The sequence below is a fragment of the Cyanidioschyzon merolae genome, chromosome 10 (assembly GCF_000091205.1).
Source record: "Cyanidioschyzon merolae strain 10D DNA, chromosome 10, complete genome".
Lineage (NCBI taxonomy): Eukaryota > Rhodophyta > Bangiophyceae > Cyanidiales > Cyanidiaceae > Cyanidioschyzon > Cyanidioschyzon merolae.
In genome coordinates, this window is record NC_010136.1 from 670126 (window position 1) to 688142 (window position 18017).

The following is an 18017-nucleotide window of genomic DNA, read 5'->3' on the forward strand; positions in this document are numbered from 1 at the left end:
AGCGGCGGCGGGATTAGAGTAACGCACTTTTTGGGTCCCTGGGCTGGGCAGCGCCCCGCTTGGAATGAACGCGGAACCGCGAACTCTGTAGACAACGTTCCACCGATCCTTGCATCTGTTCTGGACTCGTGTCCAATGAAGGATGCGGCGTGGCGTAGGCAAGTTACCATGACCTAACAGGCAGCAGCGAAACGAGATATCCAGCTGCTCCGTATTCCATGCGATGAACGGAAGTGACCAATGGAGCTTGCAGAGGCATGCCCAACCGCGCTGTATCCTGTTTCGGCACTTGTTTCCGATTGCATGTCAGGGATGCAGCTTTTTGACTGCGGTTTTTGTATGCCTTATCGCATTCAAGCAACACAACCAAGTTCCCAGCGTTCGCCGCTCGGTCACAGCTTATAAACGCTGAGCACTTACGGGCTTTTTCGGGTGACGCCCGACTGTTGTGCAGGCGGCGACAAAATCGTCTGCAGTGTGCGCTCCTCGGCGGCACTCCAGCGCCAGCGCTGCCCAACGATTTGCTGCGTCAGCTGCCTTATTTGCGTCTTCGTCAACAACCGCGGACTCGCCAGTGTCTTCGAGGTAAGCGACAGCGTGCCGCGTCGCCTCAGGACGGTGACGCCTACCAGACCGCCGAGCAGGGCGCCGCCAAGCCACAAACCACGCAGCACAGGATCAGTCCAAAAGATATCACTTTCTTGGAACCAAACACTTTGGCCGTACTCCTGTGTGAGATAGTCACGAATCGTCTCCGAATCCAGACCGTCCCGAAGCAGTTTCCGTACTCGGTCGCGTAGCGCTACAGCGGTGGGAGCGTTCGAAAACTCAATATTTTGACCACTGCCGCATTCTAAGCAGCGAATTGCTCTAAAAAGCGCCTTGGCCTTTTCGTTGAGCAAAATCTCTTTTTCATCGACCTGGTCTGCGGTACCCGCGGGGTTCCGCGGGTCAGACATGGCGCTCCCCAGGGAAACGCATGGGTGCCAGGGAAGCAACGCTGACGATGGACGGTGACGTGCGTTGCCATCACAAGCGCAGCGGTCGATCGTCGGGAACGTTTCATTCCTTGTGTTTCAGCTCCATTCGATTTCAACTTAGACGCGATGTATAGCATGAGATCGAAATCACGATGCAATGCACCGGATAGAATGTAGACGAATTATGTGCAGTATATATGCTTTACTGAACAGTGCAAGGTGGACTGCATTCCTCATTCAGGTCAGTAATGCCTCAGTACAGAGATAATTCAGGAGCACTGCAAGAGCGAAGCATAGGCACGCAGCGCCAGAACCGAAACTCTTAGAGATTGCTTGCGGTCGGTGTTAGAAACCGAACCGTTGATCAGTTTCGGCAAAGCAAAAGCGACGATGGAAGTCGCCACGGGCGTCTCTGTTTCCCAACAGCTTGTTGGTTCGGTCCTGAATACACTGGAATACAGCCGCGTAAGAAGAGTCCTAGTTTACGCACAGTCATCTTGCACCGAAATCGCAACTATAGCGTTCCCGGAACGTCACGATCGATATGAAGCACGTGGACGTCTGTTAGTTTTTGCCAGTCGATGAGGCTCGCTTCGGACGAAATCGATCGGGGCGTACGTGGGTCTTCGCGGAGCAGGGAGCCTGCCGTACCTACGATCGAACTCGAAGAGAAGTAAGACATCAGCATCTGTTCTAGATTGATTGGATGCATTTCGCGGCCTCAGATTCGCTTGTAGAGAGGGCTCATATAACAGCACCGACTACATTGTCGAATCATTGAAGACTTTTCCCCGAAATCTGGCGGCGTCCGTCTATTGGACAACGTGGCATTGCACCATTCCCCTTGCGTTCAATCTTTTTCCCGATTGTTTAAGGGTGCAGCTGCTTTTCATTCCGCGCTACGCGCCGCGGTTCAACCCCGTCGAAGGAGCCTTTTCGATCGTGAAACGTAATGATAGCTCCACTGGGCGAATTGCTGAAACATTCAGTAAACGTAAGGTACATGAGCACATATTGATTTCCTTCCACAAGTCCTGCTCGCTTCGGGAAGGTACTCATAAAACGACATTAAGATGCGCATTCATTTTTGAAGCAAAAAATCCAAGGGATAGGTATGGACGTGCAAGTTGGAGATCCTGGAGGCTCGATGTGTCGCCGCCTACCGGGAAAAGCGACAAAATTCCCTTCTCGCCTCCCATCGAGGGAAGAAGAGCAGTTAACCAAGTAGATAATGATTGGGGATAGCCAAGAAAAGGTGTTTTCGCCCGGCAGTACGTTGGCGAGACTCTAGTCGCACTAAGCGCACGAGTTCTAGGAATCCTTGGAACGGTTCGTGCAAGTAGAGGCAATAAACGCATCGAGTTCGTGAACCGAAACTCCAACGCCGCCATCCGTATCAGACGAAATGCGGTGCGAAAGACGAGACCCGAATTGCTGATGGCATCCATGTTTCTGGGGCAGCCTTTCAGGCTCGAAGTGTGCCTGGATCTGAACTGAAACCGATAGGAGTCGGCTGGTCGCAACAGGCCGGAAGGCGCCAATTCGTGAGCGTATATTTACCCTCCATGGTCGTAGAACGTTTTCCGTTTCACTGACGATCGATAGGGAGCTCGTACATGCACACAGCAATGCTTGGGACTCCTCCACCTGCCATTAGAACCGAACGACATAGGTTGCTCTGCAACTGCTTCCTTTTCCTCTCTGTTACCCTCGATATGAAATACGCTCAAAAATCATGGACTAAGAGCGCCGTGGCGAGCAGTCCAAGCATGTTGATTGCAGCGTCCAGGTCGCGCTTCTGTGCTCAATCAGGATCTGCGCTATTCATGTCATCCACGGGAGGTACGTGCGATCGCCACCTCACTTGCAGGTTTCATCTTCTTTGTCCACAGCTTCGGTATGCTGCTTACGACGATGACACCTGCGCGCGGTCGGATGTGCCCGTATTCATATGTATATACATCGGAGATCCCCCGACTTCGACCGCCAGCCTTTGGCGCGAAAACGCGTGCTGCATCGCTCCGCAAACGCCTGTGACGGGTACCGAAGGCTCCGGTTGATGCCTCCTCGTGCGTTCCTTGCGGCCGGTGTCGCACGCCTCCATCAAGCGCTTGTCTGGGGCGATCCGCTCGGCGAGTACGCCGTCCGCTGGACGTGTAGGCGTACGCCGTCGCATTCGAGAGCGCCTCACAAAAGGCGATGTCGTGCCCGATGGACGGTGCGCACGAGTTGCACAGAAACAGCGATACAGAAAACAAGAAGCATGCGTGATTCGACCATGCCACACACGAGGCAGAGGAAAAGCCTCGAGACTCTTTTCTACGAACTGAATAATGATACCAGTTGTTTTTGGAACCATCGTTCGAGGGCGTCACGAATCACCCTGACGCGGTTGACGGTACGAATTCCAGCGGCAAAGCGTCGATTGCGTCACTCCGAAACCACAATCCGGAATCCTGGAACTGCACATGGATCCGTGAGCCCTTATTGCATCCATTTTGGACATCGAGGCTGTATATTTATGAAAACTTGCGGAAAAGAAATCGTGATGCAGATACAGAGCGAGTCGTTCAGTGTTCCATTTTAATCTTTGTTTTCCTTTCGACCATGGAGCCTCGTGCGCACCCAGCGGCACGCGCGTTGATGACGCCGGATCGATTCACTGTATCAGGGCCTCGTGGAAAAGCGAGCGCTACCCGAAAACAAGTGAGGGATCTCGTCCGCTCAAGAGGTGCTACCAGTTTCGACTAATCCAAAAAAGGCACTGCTGCAACAGTCGAGGCTTTATCCAGCGAATCTCCGGGTGCCGATCCGACCGTAATGCTTCGTGTCAGTCCAAAGCAGCCAATCAGGATCCTCCGGAGGCGATTCCACTTTCCACGAGCCCTCGGCCAACGACCTCATCGAGGTAAGGAGTCTGGTCGATCGAGCGCCATGAGTCGTCCTCTATGGGCCGAGTATACAGCAGACGCTTCCTGAGACGCTGGATGCCCGCCACTGCCGCTGCCGCTGCCGCTGCCGCAATGGTCGTGGTCGTGGTCTACGTTCTGAGAGACAGCGGCCTTGCGACGCCCCGCGCACGTCGGCTTGAAGCGCAACAATGCCTGGCACGAAGCAAGGAACGCTCTTGGGTCCCGGCTCTAACACCAGCTTGCGTAGCCAAGCCTGCCGACGGTGCGGAACAACCCGCTGGAGGAACTCGGCAAACCGAAGCCAGCTCGCCGGCTCGGCGCTCCCGTCAGGTTCGTGCAAGTGTGCGCTCCGTGGCAGCCGCGTCCATCGTATAGCGCTCCTGCATTGCAACAGCGCCCGGAACGTGGTTTTCTGAGACGCACACCATAGGCCCGCGCGCACATGCGATGTGCATGCGGATCGCGCGCCTCTGGGCAGCAGCATTGCAGCAGCGGTCAGAGCGTGATCCAGTGGTATATTCTGGCAGCGCGCGCACATGCGATGTGCATGCGGATCGCGCGCCTCTGGGCAGCAGCATTGCAGCAGCGGTCAGAGCGTGATCCAGTGGTATATTCTGGCAGCGCGCGCACATGCGATGTGCATGCGGATCGCGCGCCTCTGGGCAGCAGCATTGCAGCAGCGGTCAGAGCGTGATTCCATGACACTCACCACAGATGCGCGTACAGCCGATGTGCATGCGGATCGCGCGCCTCCGTGCAACGTGTACGTTCATCGCTTTCGCGTATCGAGGAGGCGCCTTGGCAGTGCGCTGCCCGATGCGCCCACGAGGTGATGCAGTACCTCCACAGCTGATACGGCCCGCGTTGGTGATGCGGACGACGCACCCTGCTCACAACGAGCCGCCGATACAACTCCGTCAATTGCATTGGTGTTGCTCACGAGCGAAATCAGTGCTTTCTTGCACGTTTTGCGCCCATCGGTAGAAACGTTCGTTTAGTAGGCTACTGGTGTGTATGCAATGGCAGTTCCTAAAGTTGGTATCAACGGATTAGGCCGGATCGGCCGCCTCGTCCTTCGCGCGGCAGTAGAGAAAGGCACAGTCGAAATCGTCGCGGTGAACGATCCGTTTATTTTCTCCGACGTCAGTTACGCAGCGTACAGCCTCAAGTACGACTCCACGCACGGCGCTTTTCCGGGCGAGATCGGAACAGATGGCGAGCATTTGGTCATCAACGGGAAGAAGATAACGTGCTTTGCCATCCGGGATCCAGCCGATATCCCATGGGCGTCGACTGGCGCCGAGTACGTCGTCGAGTCCAGTGGCGCATTTACAACTGCCGAGAAGGCGTCTCTACACCTGAAAGGCGGCGCGAAAAAGGTGGTCGTTTCCGCACCTGCCAAGGACGTGCCCATGTTCGTCATGGGCGTCAACCACGACTCCTACACCAAGGACCTCCAAGTGGTATCCAATGCCTCTTGCACAACGAACTGCCTAGCGCCACTCGTCAAAATCCTAGATGAAGCCTTTGGTATCGAAAACGGGCTCATGAGCACGATACACGCTGTGACAGCGACTCAGAGAACCGTGGACGGCCCGAGCAACAAAGACTGGCGCCGCGGGCGCAGCGCCATGCTGTCTATTATACCGAGTAGCACCGGTGCAGCGAAAGCAGTCGGCAAAGTCTACCCGAAGCTTGACGGTAAATTGACGGGCATGGCTTTCCGGATACCGGTGGCCCTTGTATCAGTTGTTGACTTGACAGCGAATCTGAAAACGCCCACGACCTACGAAGAAATCAAACACGTCATGAAGGCGGCGGCCGAGAATCCCGAGTTCAAGGGGATCTTCGGGTACACCGAAGACCCCATCGTCTCAGCCGACCTGGCGCATAGTTCGTACTCGTCCGTGTTCGACGCTCAAGCAGGCATCATGTTGTCACCGACCTTTGTGAAGCTCGTGAGCTGGTACGATAATGAATGGGGATACAGCAATCGAGTGGTAGACTTGATCACGCATATGGCAAAAGTCGACGCCGCTTGAGCGATGGAGATCACGATCAGTATCTGGACGGCGGTAGGAACGTTCTTCAAATCTCGGTAAAATACGACGGACCATGCAGAGCGTTCCATTGCATTTCGAAGGTTCAGTCATCGATGTGCCTGCCAAATGTTTTTCTCGGGCCTGGTTACCCAATCCGACACTGGAAAAGCGTTGCCAGGGTCTCGCACTTCGGGCCTCGAGCCCGCCAGCGAGCCATCGACGTAATCCGAAGATGCTTTCGGATCGAGTCGAATGGGTGCCCGCGTTCGGTGCTGCTCGATGCCTCAGTGTACTCATGGCAACGTCGTCTTGGATATACTCGTGTCCGACCAGAATGGTACGAGGTTGCTCGTTTAGAACGGGCATACGCACGAACGTTTGCGTCTGTTTCCACCGTCACAAGCACCAGTTCTTGCTGGTATTTTCTGCAACTGCTTCCTTTTCCTCTCTGTTACCCTCGATATGAAATACGCTCAAAAATCATGGACTAAGAGCGCCGTGGCGAGCAGTCCAAGCACGTTGATTGCAGCGTCCAGGTCGCGCTTCTGTGCTCAATCAGGATCTGCGCTATTCATGTCATCCACGGGAGGTACGTGCGATCGCCACCTCACTTGCAGGTTTCATCTTCTTTGTCCACAGCTTCGGTATGCTGCTTACGACGATGACACCTGCGCGCGGTCGGATGTGCCCGTATTCATATGTATATACATCGGAGATCCCCCGACTTCGACCGCCAGCCTTTGGCGCGAAAACGCGTGCTGCATCGCTCCGCAAACGCCTGTGACGGGTACCGAAGGCTCCGGTTGATGCCTCCTCGTGCGTTCCTTGCGGCCGGTGTCGCACGCCTCCATCAAGCGCTTGTCTGGGGCGATCCGCTCGGCGAGTACGCCGTCCGCTGGACGTGTAGGCGTACGCCGTCGCATTCGAGAGCGCCTCACAAAAGGCGATGTCGTGCCCGATGGACGGTGCGCACGAGTTGCACAGAAACAGCGATACAGAAAACAAGAAGCATGCGTGATTCGACCATGCCACACACGAGGCAGAGGAAAAGCCTCGAGACTCTTTTCTACGAACTGAATAATGATACCAGTTGTTTTTGGAACCATCGTTCGAGGGCGTCACGAATCACCCTGACGCGGTTGACGGTACGAATTCCAGCGGCAAAGCGTCGATTGCGTCACTCCGAAACCACAATCCGGAATCCTGGAACTGCACATGGATCCGTGAGCCCTTATTGCATCCATTTGGACATCGATCTGTACATCTAAAGAGCGTTCGGGAAACTAATCGAAAAGCAGGATGCGAGTAAGCAATTCGGTGCTCCATCTTCATATGAAGCGACTCAAGCCCTGCAGGTTCAATCGATGTCTCTGCTCGCGGAGGCTCACTGACGGATTCGCCACAAGCCATCAGAAACCAGACGACTTTGTTCAGTGCTAGAATAACGTTGTCCTGGTACTAGCAGTCGCGAACCTCCTGGTTTTCTTCTAGCGGCATTCCCAGTTGTTTGCTCTATGCGTTGTGTGCACGGGTGCTCGCCAGAGCCCGCATTCGTTATCTTTTTGGAGCATATTTGCTTCTCAGGACATGCTCGAGTTGCAGCCCTCGCGCCAATACCTCCCTGCATTCGATACACGTATTCGAAAGGCTCGCGGTGCTGGCGACCGCGCTTCCGTGCTGGACGGTGAACCGGACAACCCGCGTGCCTACCGCGCTGCACCAAAGGTGCGAACCCTCGGACCCAGTGGTACTACAGAAGACGTTTCAGGCTGGTTCTCGAAGAGCCCCAGCCTTCACAGCTCCCGGACGGGGCAGCAGCACGTGCCCGACGCGTGAACGTCAACGCTGGACGCAGACAGAGTCTGGGGTGCGCAGAGGTCCTCGGCGCTGGACACTGCTTCCCCTGCGCGTTTCCGTCCGCAACGTTTCCATTTTCCCGCGCCCAGTTCGCGACAACGAAGCCTTCGATGTTTGCGTGCGCCTGGACACGGCCACTTTGGTGCGTCGAGCAGTGCGCAAGCTCACCAAGTGTCTGTGCAATCGGTGCTACTGCACCGACGCCACCACGCAATAACGAGTACAACCGTGCCTGTCTCGAAATCGCTCGCTCTTGCAGCACGCGATGCTGTGAGGTCTAGCGTCTACGATCGCTAGCGTTGAAGCGCGTTCGATGGGTCCTTTCTTATCGACCTGTTGTTGACAAGAGCCGCGAAGGATGCTCTCGTCAGCACGCACTGAATACCAGCAGCAGAATAGGACGTTTCCTGGCGTGTCCATCAATGTCGTATCAGCAGCGCGTGCCTCGATAGCCCAGTGGCAGCGGCGACGGCGGCGGCAGCAGCAGCGATGCCCTTCTTGACCTCGCAGCACTGCACAGAAAGGCACTGACGTGTCGAGGAGGTCGCCAACGGAGCGATAACAACGCTGACCTGGGTTGGGCGCTCGAGGACGGAGTTTACTGGTCCCTGGAGGTTCTCATGGCGCGTAAGCACAAGGTTGGAAAACACCGACTGGACAGGTACTACCACCTGGCGAAGGAGCACGGCTACCGCTCCCGAGCAGCCTTCAAACTGCTTCAGCTGAACCGACGGCATGGTTTTCTTGGCCGCGCTTCCCGTGGTGTCGTGGACCTGTGTGCGGCTCCTGGCGGTTGGATGCAGGTGTGTCGTCAGCACATGCCCGTTGCGGCGCCGTGTATTGGTGTTGATCTCGTTCCGATCGCTCCTATTCGCAACTGCACGACTATTGTCGCTGACATCACTTCCGAAAAGTGTGTGCGGTTGATAAGAAATGCACTCACTTCCTTTGGCGAGGTGCTTGATCCAAGCGGCCGCGTGGCAACTGGTGATCTCGGTGTGGACGTAGTGCTCAGCGACGCCTCTCCAAATATGGGCACCGCTTGGCTACAAGACGCCTATAACCAGGTGGAACTGACGCTCCACGCCTTGCGGATTGCGAGCACGCTTCTCCAGAGAGGCGGCTGGTTTGTGAGCAAACTCTTCCGTAGCGCTGACTCGGAAGCCTTTCTGCTCGTTGCGCGTCGTCTCTTTCAGCGAGTATACGTTACCAAGCCACCGGCTAGCAGGCAACAGTCTGCGGAGATCTACGTCGTCTGTAAGAGCTATTTGGCTCCAGCGCGGCTCGAGGCGAACCTATTCGATCCTCGGCAGGTTTTTCGGGAGTCGACGTCTCATGCGAATGCAGTGGCTGACGTAGCTTCCCCGGATGATGCTCGTCAACGGCAGCAGTTGCAAAGCAAGGACAGAAAGTTTCGCCGCCAGCTCCTCTCTGGACGCCGATCGGCCGTGCCCGACGATGTCGAGGCCATCAACGGCACAACCAAGTATAGGACCTGTTCGCTGAGAACATTTTTAGAGTCGTCATTTCCGGGGATAGTACTAAGTACCCATAATTCGATTGAAATTATTGAAGAAGACGCGCTGCCTGAACCTGTTCGCCTTCTAGTCAACGCTGAAATCAGAGCGCTTTGCAAAGATCTCGGAGTCTGTGGACCGAAAGATTTTCGCCGCCTCTTCAAGTTCTGGGAAACTTCCCGCCGCGTCCTGTTTTGTGCGGAAAAGAGCCAGAAGCAAGCAGGTAGTACTGTCCCCGAATCTGGCGTTTCGGAAGAGCCGATGGTGGATCGGTCCGCGGCATCGTCTACGATGGCATCCACTACGGGGCGAGAGAAGCGTTTGGAGGCCAAGGCCGCTCGAGAGCGTGCTCGAAAGCTCGAGCGCCAGAGGCAACGCGGGGCTCATCTCGATGCGAACGCCAACGTCGATGAGGACACAGGTTTCTCGAATCTGTTTTCGTTGCGTGAAGCGCGTGCTGCAATGCAAACGGGGTATTTTGAGGAAGTTGAAACGAGTGCATTGGAATCCAGCGCACTGGATTCAGAACAAGATGGAGCAGACGCGAGCGAAGAAAGTGGCTCTGACGCTGCCGGTGCACACAGCGAAAGCTTTGTAGACGATCAGACGATGTCCAGTGATGACGATGGTCATGGTCAGGATGCGTCCGTGAATCTGAATATGTCCGCAGATGAGCCAATCCAGAGTGACAGTGATGTCGACCTGGACAATGAAATCCAAAACGCACAGCAGCTGGTTTTAGAGGACGACCCCAATATTCCGACGCAGCTCAAAGCTGGAGCCCAGCGCTGGCTCCATAGGCTCGGCATTCGCTCACTGGACGCGTTGCAGATTCCTGATGCCGCAGATCTCCTCCAGGCATCAGTTCTGGAAGCAGAAAATGCGAGCATGCTCACTGACGCGCACTTGTCGGACTCGTCGACATCGTCGTCGTCGTCGACATCGTCGAGCGAGCCGGCAGAAGGACATGGTTACCTGGGGAACACACCCGCCGCCACGCACGACCAGCACCAATCGACAGTAACCCGGGAAGATGCCATCAGTGCCGATGCAGGTACCAATACAAACAAGATTCGACAGCTGCTGGGTACCATGGACGAGCGCACACGAGCAGAGCTGCGCACGATCGCGCGTCACTACATGCTTCGACGTTCGGGTCGCGAGGCGCTCATCGATTCTACCTACCATCGTCATGCGTTTGACGATCCCGAGAGTCTCCCGCAATGGTTTCTTGCGGATGAGCAACGTGCACGAAAAGCACCGCAAATCGTCGACCCCGCCGAGGTCGACGCTGCAATTGCGCAGCTGGGGGCGCCCTTTGAACACCTACCAAAGCGCGTTCGGGAAGCCCGGCAGCGACGGCAGGCACGCCTCCAGCGGCGACTTGAGGCCGCTCGAGAGCGTGCCGAGGCCATCGCTCGTGCGCCGGAGATGAATACGGCGAGCAAAATACAGCAAGTTGCACGTGTGATGCGTCGAGCACGCGCTCAGAGACGACAGCGGCCAGTGCTTGCGGTTCTGCAGGGCAATCGCGCGGTGCCGCTAGCTGGCGGCCATCAGAAACCCAAGTCACGGGGGCGCGTCCGATACAAACTCGTTGACCGTCGACTCAAGGCCGACCTGCGTGGACGACGCAAAGCGCGCCGCTAATGCGACACAGCAGGCTTCCAGACTCTGTATCTTGTCCACGGAGCGTTGACAGCGCCCAGCGTTTCCGTGTGTGTGTGTGTGCGCGCGCGCTGTGATGCACGGCGCACCAGGTCAGCGCCAGCAGCATGAAAGGCGGTGCGCTGCGCAAATTACCGGCTTCGAAGCCGCCTACAGGTACCCGTAAACCGCTCTCCCGTGTGCTGTTGCACGGATGGTAGGCGCGCTGGCACAGGCGCTGAACTTCCCTGCACAACATCCCGCAAACCTGATGCGTATTCGAGTCCAGCTCTTTTGCGCCCAGCCGTCATTCGTATATTCCGAGTAAATCTGCGCGTTGGAAACCGACGATAGGGCCCACGCACCATCACCAAGCGAAGACCCGGTGCTTAGCATTCGTTCTAGCTACTGAGCTGGTCGAAGGCATCGTGCCGCGAAAGCATGCCGGCAATCGCAGACTCTCCGTACACAACGCGACGATACCGAGTCCCAATCTTACGCGTCGGTTCAATGACGCGTCGAAGAGAACCTCACGATGCGACCGCGAAGCGTTGCTATCTCCGGGCTGCATCCGCTCTGGCGCTACAGGCGCTATAGCGGACGCTCATAGCTACTCGATGCCTGGTGGAACGAACGACATGATCAGAATCTCCGAGGGAACGTATGGGTTACGGGCCTTGACTGAAGATAGAGCAATGGACATATTCCCCGGTGCGGATATCAAGCACGCCAATGAGCATCTGGAGTCCGCATAAACACTCTATCAGACGCAATGCGCTCACGCTGGTCAAAATATCATTAGCCGAGCATCAGGCAGTCGCACGGACACCGCCCCCGATGCAGAGCAGCGCAATGTAGAGCAGAGCAATACAGAGCAGAGCAATACAGAGCAAACCAATGCAGAGCAAACCAATGCAGAGCAAAGCAATGCAGAGCAGAGCAATGCAGAGCAAAGCAATGCAGAGCAAAGCAATGCAGAGCAATCCAATGCAGAGCAGAGCAATGCAGAGCAAACCAATGCAGAGCAGAGCAATGCAGAGCAGAGCAATGCAGAGCAGAGCAATACAGAGCAGCGCGCCGCCGCAACGCGGCGCACCAGTCGGCTTCAATTATTCTACATCTGCGACTTGCTGAAGCGCACGTAAGAGCCCTGCCTCGGTCACCTATGGAGGACGTGACGCGACAAGAATCGCACGATCTCATTTGATTCAGGGGAGTAATTGTTACAGGGAAATATCTTTACCGACTGTAGGAAATAGTGAGCACGGAATGTGGAGACCGATCACCAGCAGGCAGCTCAGCGTGCTCTGCTGGCGACTCGGCAGCACGGCGTTGACGCGAACGTCAGCCGCTCGTGTCAACGCCGGGCGACGAAGACCCAATGAGTTGCGCCCCTTGTTGCGAAGACCGTGCACCTCGGAAACCTCAACAAGCGCCAAGCCGGTTTCAGCCACTGCGCGCACAAGCGCAGCGCCCGAGCCGCGCACCACCGAGTCCGCGTCAACAGCCGAGGTCGACCAGCACACCTCGTCGTCGTCGGTAGCAGAGGCAGCACCCGAGGCGGTCCAGGCGTACCGTCCGGGGGATCGCCGACCCGGCTGGGCCGGGTTCTTCCGAGGCCTCTTTGGCGGCACCCAGGCGGCGATCGAGGATACGCTCGCAGCGGAAGCTCGGAGGCGCGGCCAACTCAACGACGCAGAGCCCGTGCGAGCCAGCGTACAGCGTGCTCATCGCTCGCGATCAGCAGCCACCTCTCACGCAACGTCTACGGCGTCGGCAGCGAACCGCGAAGCTGGCACCGCACTGGTACCCCAGGGGCGCGTTCGGTCGCACGACGATGACGCTCAAGGCGATGCATCCACAACAACAGGCTATGCGTCCGTGCTGAACCGAATCTTTTCGCGGTTTGCGGGTTCACCGTTTATGCGATCAGTGCTGGAGGCTAAAGAGCGCGTCAGCGAGCGTCTGGATGAGAGTGATCATCCAGTGGTGAACGTCTTTCGAACGATTCACGACCGCTTCTTCGCGGAGAATGAAATGGCACAAGTCATTGGAGCGATTCGGACCCTTGATCCCAAGTTTACCATATCTCGTTTCCTTGTAGATATCGAGAGTCGTCTGATTCCAACCGTTCTTGGAGCGTATCTTGCCGGTGACCTGGAGACATTGCAAGAGCACTGCACTGAAGAGGCGTTCGCTATGATGGCTGCAAGCATCCACGAACGGCGCCTCAGCGGCATCGTCATGGACACGCGCATTCTGGACCTGGACCACGTCGAGCTGGTAACCGGTAGGTTCCTCGACGAAGAACCCGTGCTTATCGTACAGTTCACCACGCAGCAAATCCATTGCCTCCGGGACCTCCACGGTGAGGTTATTGAGGGTGCGCCCGATAACATCCGCGCCGTGTACTACGTGTGGGCACTGTGCCCGGCGTTCGCGGGAGAGCCCGCCGCCTCTGCCGCCGCCGCCGCCGCCGCTGAAGACACGACATTCACCCCGACGTGGCGTCTCATGGAGATGGTCGTTCGTGGGGCACACGCAACCATATAAACGCGCCCTGACCTAAGACGACGTCGACGCTTTGCGCGCAGCCTCGAGCCCCTTGTAATAGTTATCGATCGTCTCTCGCCAGGCTTCGTGGTAAGCGCGCCACCCGAGACCAGCGATGGTGCCGAGCAACAACCCAATGCCGATCTCGCGCGCGGTGTTTACCCGAACTGTAGGAACACGTGGCGGTTTCATGGAATCTACACTAAGTATAGGCTATCCAGTGATAAAGCGAGCGACAAGTGAAGCGTGTTCGTCCTGTTGCCAACGAGGCACAATGCACCGTACGCGCAGTCCAACAACGCGATGCTCGCAGAACGGCGATGCGCGCGCTCGCGACATCGTGCGTGCGCACGCCGAGGTGCGCGCGCCGCTTCATCGCCTGGCAGCCGCATGCGGCGCGTCCGATGAGTCGCGCTGGAAGCGAAGCAGTAGCCGCTGGACTATTAGGGATATTGATGGACATAGCAGTTCATCACAGGTTCGCACCAAGGCCATGCGACGCTGTCGTACCAGGCGCGCAGCGGATGCGTGGGCGCTACCGAGCCGACCAGTGTGCGCACCACCGCGCGCAGGGTGCGTATCTCGGCGACAACGAACGCCGGATCGAGTCTGCCTGCGCAGCGCTCCACAGCAGCGATGTAGTGGTGCACGTGCAGCACGATTTGGCGCACGCAGCGGAACGAGCGCGCCTTCATGAGGAAGCACCCGTACAGAGAGGCATCGAGGAACTCGTTCAGCGCACGGATGAGCTCATCGACAGAGCTGGTTCGATTTTCTCGCGGTGATTGCTCGTGCGAGTTCTTCGCGGCGTGTCGAAATGAGTTCCCCAGTTCGTCGAGCGTCTGCTGCCAGCGCATCCACTGGGTTTCGATGGTAGTCCAGGTCATCGCATAGAGCAGCGCATGGATCGTTTGCTGTAGCAGCGAGCAGTACAGAGGAGAGAGGATTGCGGCGTGCCGTGTTTCGCCCGTGAACTTGTGGCATACGGTTCTGGCGCGCTGTAGCTGTAATCGAATGCTGCCCAGGCGTCGTAAACAGAGATGTAAGCTGGATAGCTGGCGAAAGAGCAGCTGGAATTTGGTTATGACTCGGCGGTTGAGAATCACGCTGTACGGCCAATTCGCGTGATAGTCGAGTGACACAGCGTCTATGATGCAAAGCTGAGCATCCCGCGTTCGCGTGGGATGCGCGAGGCTCGCAAGTTCAGCGGCCTCGGCAGACGACCACGGTGCTGCGGCACTACTCACCGCAAGGACACGCAGCAGCTGACTCGATAGCGAATACGGCAAGAAAGATATGGAAAAATGCCCTACGAGCGATTTTGGCTCCGTATTTTGTAACCTGAAGCCAGCGCCGAGGGCACGGTCGAATGCCGTTCGAACGGATTCAGCGGAAGGCGTGGATGCGAGGACCTCTGCGACGGCTCCCTGTCCGGCTAGGATTTCGCCGGGCACGCCACTGAGAACGTCATCTAGAAAATCTACTCGACCCAAAAGGAAGCAGTTTTTGAACTGCGTTAAAGTCGCCATGAGGTTTCCATCGAGAATCAGGGCCCTGACCAGAGATTTCGAGGCAGTCGCGAGCGCATTCGTGATGCGAAGCGTCATGCACTGTAGTGATTGCGGCCCCGTGGTGCCGCTGGCGTCCCGACATGACCCCGCCTCAGGTGCTACTTGCATGGGAATCGCCACCGGAGGGCGTTCCCCAGGGACGGCCTGCTGCATCACCTCCAAGCTTTGGGAGGCGAATTGATACTTGCCAGCGAGCAGGATCGGAGTCCCGACTTGTTGCAACATATTCGGCAGGTGCGAGGCTCGGAGGGTGTATCCACTCTCCCAGAAGGCAGCATTGAAGTCATCTGCGAGGCGCTCTCCAATTTGCGTCGTATCTCGTTGCACGCAGAATTCGTCGAACGGATCCGATAAGACTCCATGATCGAGCCACTGCTCTAGCATTGCCCAAAATGGCTGGAATGCTGCCCAGAACAGCTCCTCCTTCAGAGCTTTTGGGTCATCAAGCGAAGCTTCCACAGCATTATGAACGCCCCATCGCACTTGCGCTGGATCAATGAGGTCATACAACGCGCAGAGTAGTGCCCCGCCGCCTTGTTTGCGAACCCGTTCGGCAAGGCACATCGAGGAAATCGCAAGAACTGCACCCTGAATCGGTTGAAGCTGGATCCAGAGTCTCTGAATAGTCAGCGGTGGTTCCTGTTTGAGCTGCTCGGGCACTTCGGCGCTTGGGCTCGTTGACCCTGTCCATCCCCAGTGGTCCAGAAACAGGGCGTCGTATCGGCGGAGGAGTCGCTTGAGCGCCGCTCCCAGCGCTTGGCGCACCATTCCTTGGTTATAAAACGAGCATGTTTCGGCAAAATCGCGTACAATACAAAGCGCTCCGGCGATATCAAGAATGCTTTGAACGAGCGCATGCGTGGCTGTGGGCAGCGGCACGCCGTATACCACGCGCCGAAGATGGAAGCGAACGCCACAGGACTGGCCGTGTCCCACCAAGGACACCGTGGCAACTTCCTTGGTACTCGGCGGGTACCCGAGCAAAGCGAACTGGAGGTCCCGCAGAAGCTGGCGTTCCACTTGCATCCAGCAGGGATTCGCTGAATGGTGCGTATCTGGCTGGAGCACGCTCGCCGGATCAGCGAGTAGCATCCGAAACGAGCCGTCGACATACGGGCGGTCGATACGCCACGAAGGTTCAAGCGAGATCAGCTGCTGACGGAACCGTCGCCAGCGCTGCCACGTCCGCAACTGTGGCCCGCGACCTGTTAACGCCAGGAAGCGCCCAAGTTCGGCGTCGTCCTGGGCGGCCGGTGCCTGTCGCCCGCCGCACACAGGCCGAGCATAGCCCTTAGTATCAGTTTCGCTGTGCGCAGTCGCTGACTTGCGTGGTATAGTCTGGGACGCAGGAACGGCACCTGCCGGTCTGAGCGACTGCTGCGTCGCGTTCACTTTAAACCTGACGGTGCTTCGTGCATCTGCAGCACTGCCTGCCAGTTTCTCACCGCGAATCTCGTTACCTGAACGAAGTACTTTTTGGATTTTAAAGCACAGTTCATCAGAGACTAGGGGCAACGCCGCTGTTGACTGCCTCGTCTCCGCGCACGTCATACCCGTCGGCAAGAGCGTCACCTTTGAGGTGCGATAGCGAAAGCGTTCGGGCGGGTGAATATGAGTTTGCTTGCTTGGCTGCCTGTCTGGCTTGCCTGCGCGCGGAAACTCATCGGCGGCAATGCGATCCCCTGGGAATTTGAATCGAATCGAGTCCTCCAAGCGGGCGTCCGCTTTGGGCATGTATTCTACGGTGGCCCCGTACCCGTATTGCCGACAGATAGGTAGAGGTCCGGTAACTCGGACGTAAATACGCGAGTTTGGGTCGCTTCCCGTGATCCTCGACCCTAGCATTTGTGGGCCCCTTTCGCCACTGCTTATCTTCTATCATGTCCCAGGTTTGAAATGCGCCAGTCTAAATTTTTTTGGTACCAGCCCCGTTACTATCCGCGGAAGGATACGAAAAGCAGCGCTATGGTCTGGATTTCGCTGCTTCTGGCTGTTGGCGACGCACTTCGTGCTCAGGCTAAAGTCGCAATCGGTGCTGCGCTTGCCATTTTTTTCATCTTTGGTGTGCACAACCGCATGGTGCAATTCGCAGCAATGGCCTGGCTACAATCAGGTGCTTCATGATGTCCACGATACAGCTTCGTCCTCAGCGGGCTACACTGTGGCGCTTGATCGCTCGGTAGATGCGCTTCACGACTACAGAAGGCTCGCTTTGATGCCCTCGTCTGCTTACGCACTCGGCGCCGTATCCTACGACCACGGGGATCTTCCAGGCGATCCACTGTGTGCGTACGCTGTTCAGTGCAGGTGCGAGTGCGCGCTGTTCCCTTCGATGGATGATTCGTGGAATGCGAGGTTGTTCATGATGCAACAAGTACAGAAAGCATATTCCAAGCCAGACATCTACTCGAGAGATTTCGGTCCGTCTATGCTCCCTGTGTGCATCATGTGACGGACTCTACCCTGGAAGGAATCGTTACGATTGCTAAAGTCCGAGCCCCAGACCCCTTTTTTTTACAGGAAGAAGAAATGGAAGCTTCTGGGGCCGTATCCTGTCAGAGGTGTCATGCAGCTGTGGAATGCCATTTCGTCAATAACCATAAAGAGAGGACGGTTTATGTTTCGAACCGAATCGATTGTTTGACATGACAAATTTAATAAGCGTTCGGCATGAGCATGTGCACGAATCATCATCACTATGGGACGACATATCGATTTCTGATCTCCTCGTCAATCCAGCGGTGCGTTTTTCTGTGCAACGAGTTGCCCCGAAACAGAAAGATCTGAATGTGGGAGAATGCGTGATTTGAGCTTGATGGAGAAAACGAAAAAGGATTGGATGCTAGTACGTATGGATATGATCATTGTATCGGTTATTTTTTACGGATTCTTGTTCGATCGCGTCTCGAATCATCTTGATGACAGTGAGCGAACGATT

At 56.5% G+C, this 18017-nt stretch overlaps 5 protein-coding genes and 3 non-coding genes across 8 annotated transcripts; 3 read left to right on the forward strand and 5 right to left on the reverse strand.

The window, feature by feature from the left end:
* Positions 1-416: 416 nt before the first annotated feature.
* On the reverse strand, positions 417-959 carry CYME_CMJ248C (similar to cytochrome c-type biogenesis protein ccmH; the record flags this gene model as incomplete). The annotated part of the gene is made up of 1 exon (XM_005534908.1): positions 417-959. The coding sequence occupies one exon, from the start codon at positions 957-959 to the stop codon at positions 417-419; it is 543 nt and encodes a 180-aa protein (XP_005534965.1).
* A 1561-nt stretch (positions 960-2520) lies between these two features.
* On the reverse strand, positions 2521-4219 carry CYME_CMJ249T. Its single transcript, XR_002461361.1, has one exon. It is a non-coding gene; the product is annotated as a hypothetical transcript (transcript).
* Positions 4220-4911: 692 nt separating this feature from the next.
* Positions 4912-5934, forward strand: CYME_CMJ250C (glyceraldehyde 3-phosphate dehydrogenase; the record flags this gene model as incomplete). Its single annotated transcript, XM_005534909.1, has 1 exon — positions 4912-5934. One exon carries the CDS (start codon positions 4912-4914, stop codon positions 5932-5934), a length of 1023 nt encoding a protein of 340 aa, XP_005534966.1.
* CYME_CMJ251T lies at positions 5182-8188 on the reverse strand. Its single transcript, XR_002461362.1, has one exon. It is a non-coding gene; the product is annotated as a hypothetical transcript (transcript).
* A 223-nt stretch (positions 8189-8411) lies between these two features.
* Positions 8412-10958, forward strand: CYME_CMJ252C (probable rRNA methyltransferase pmt2; the record flags this gene model as incomplete). The annotated part of the gene is made up of 1 exon (XM_005534910.1): positions 8412-10958. The coding sequence occupies one exon, from the start codon at positions 8412-8414 to the stop codon at positions 10956-10958; it is 2547 nt and encodes an 848-aa protein (XP_005534967.1).
* A 1228-nt stretch (positions 10959-12186) lies between these two features.
* Positions 12187-13797, reverse strand: CYME_CMJ254T. The gene has a single exon (XR_002461363.1). It is a non-coding gene; the product is annotated as a hypothetical transcript (transcript).
* CYME_CMJ253C (similar to mitochondrial presequence translocase subunit Tim44) lies at positions 12225-13508 on the forward strand (the record flags this gene model as incomplete). Its single annotated transcript, XM_005534911.1, has 1 exon — positions 12225-13508. The coding sequence occupies one exon, from the start codon at positions 12225-12227 to the stop codon at positions 13506-13508; it is 1284 nt and encodes a 427-aa protein (XP_005534968.1).
* A 154-nt stretch (positions 13798-13951) lies between the features above and the next one.
* On the reverse strand, positions 13952-16630 carry CYME_CMJ255C (similar to gamma-tubulin complex protein 2; the record flags this gene model as incomplete). Its single annotated transcript, XM_005534912.1, has 1 exon — positions 13952-16630. One exon carries the CDS (start codon positions 16628-16630, stop codon positions 13952-13954), a length of 2679 nt encoding a protein of 892 aa, XP_005534969.1.
* Positions 16631-18017: the final 1387 nt, after the last annotated feature.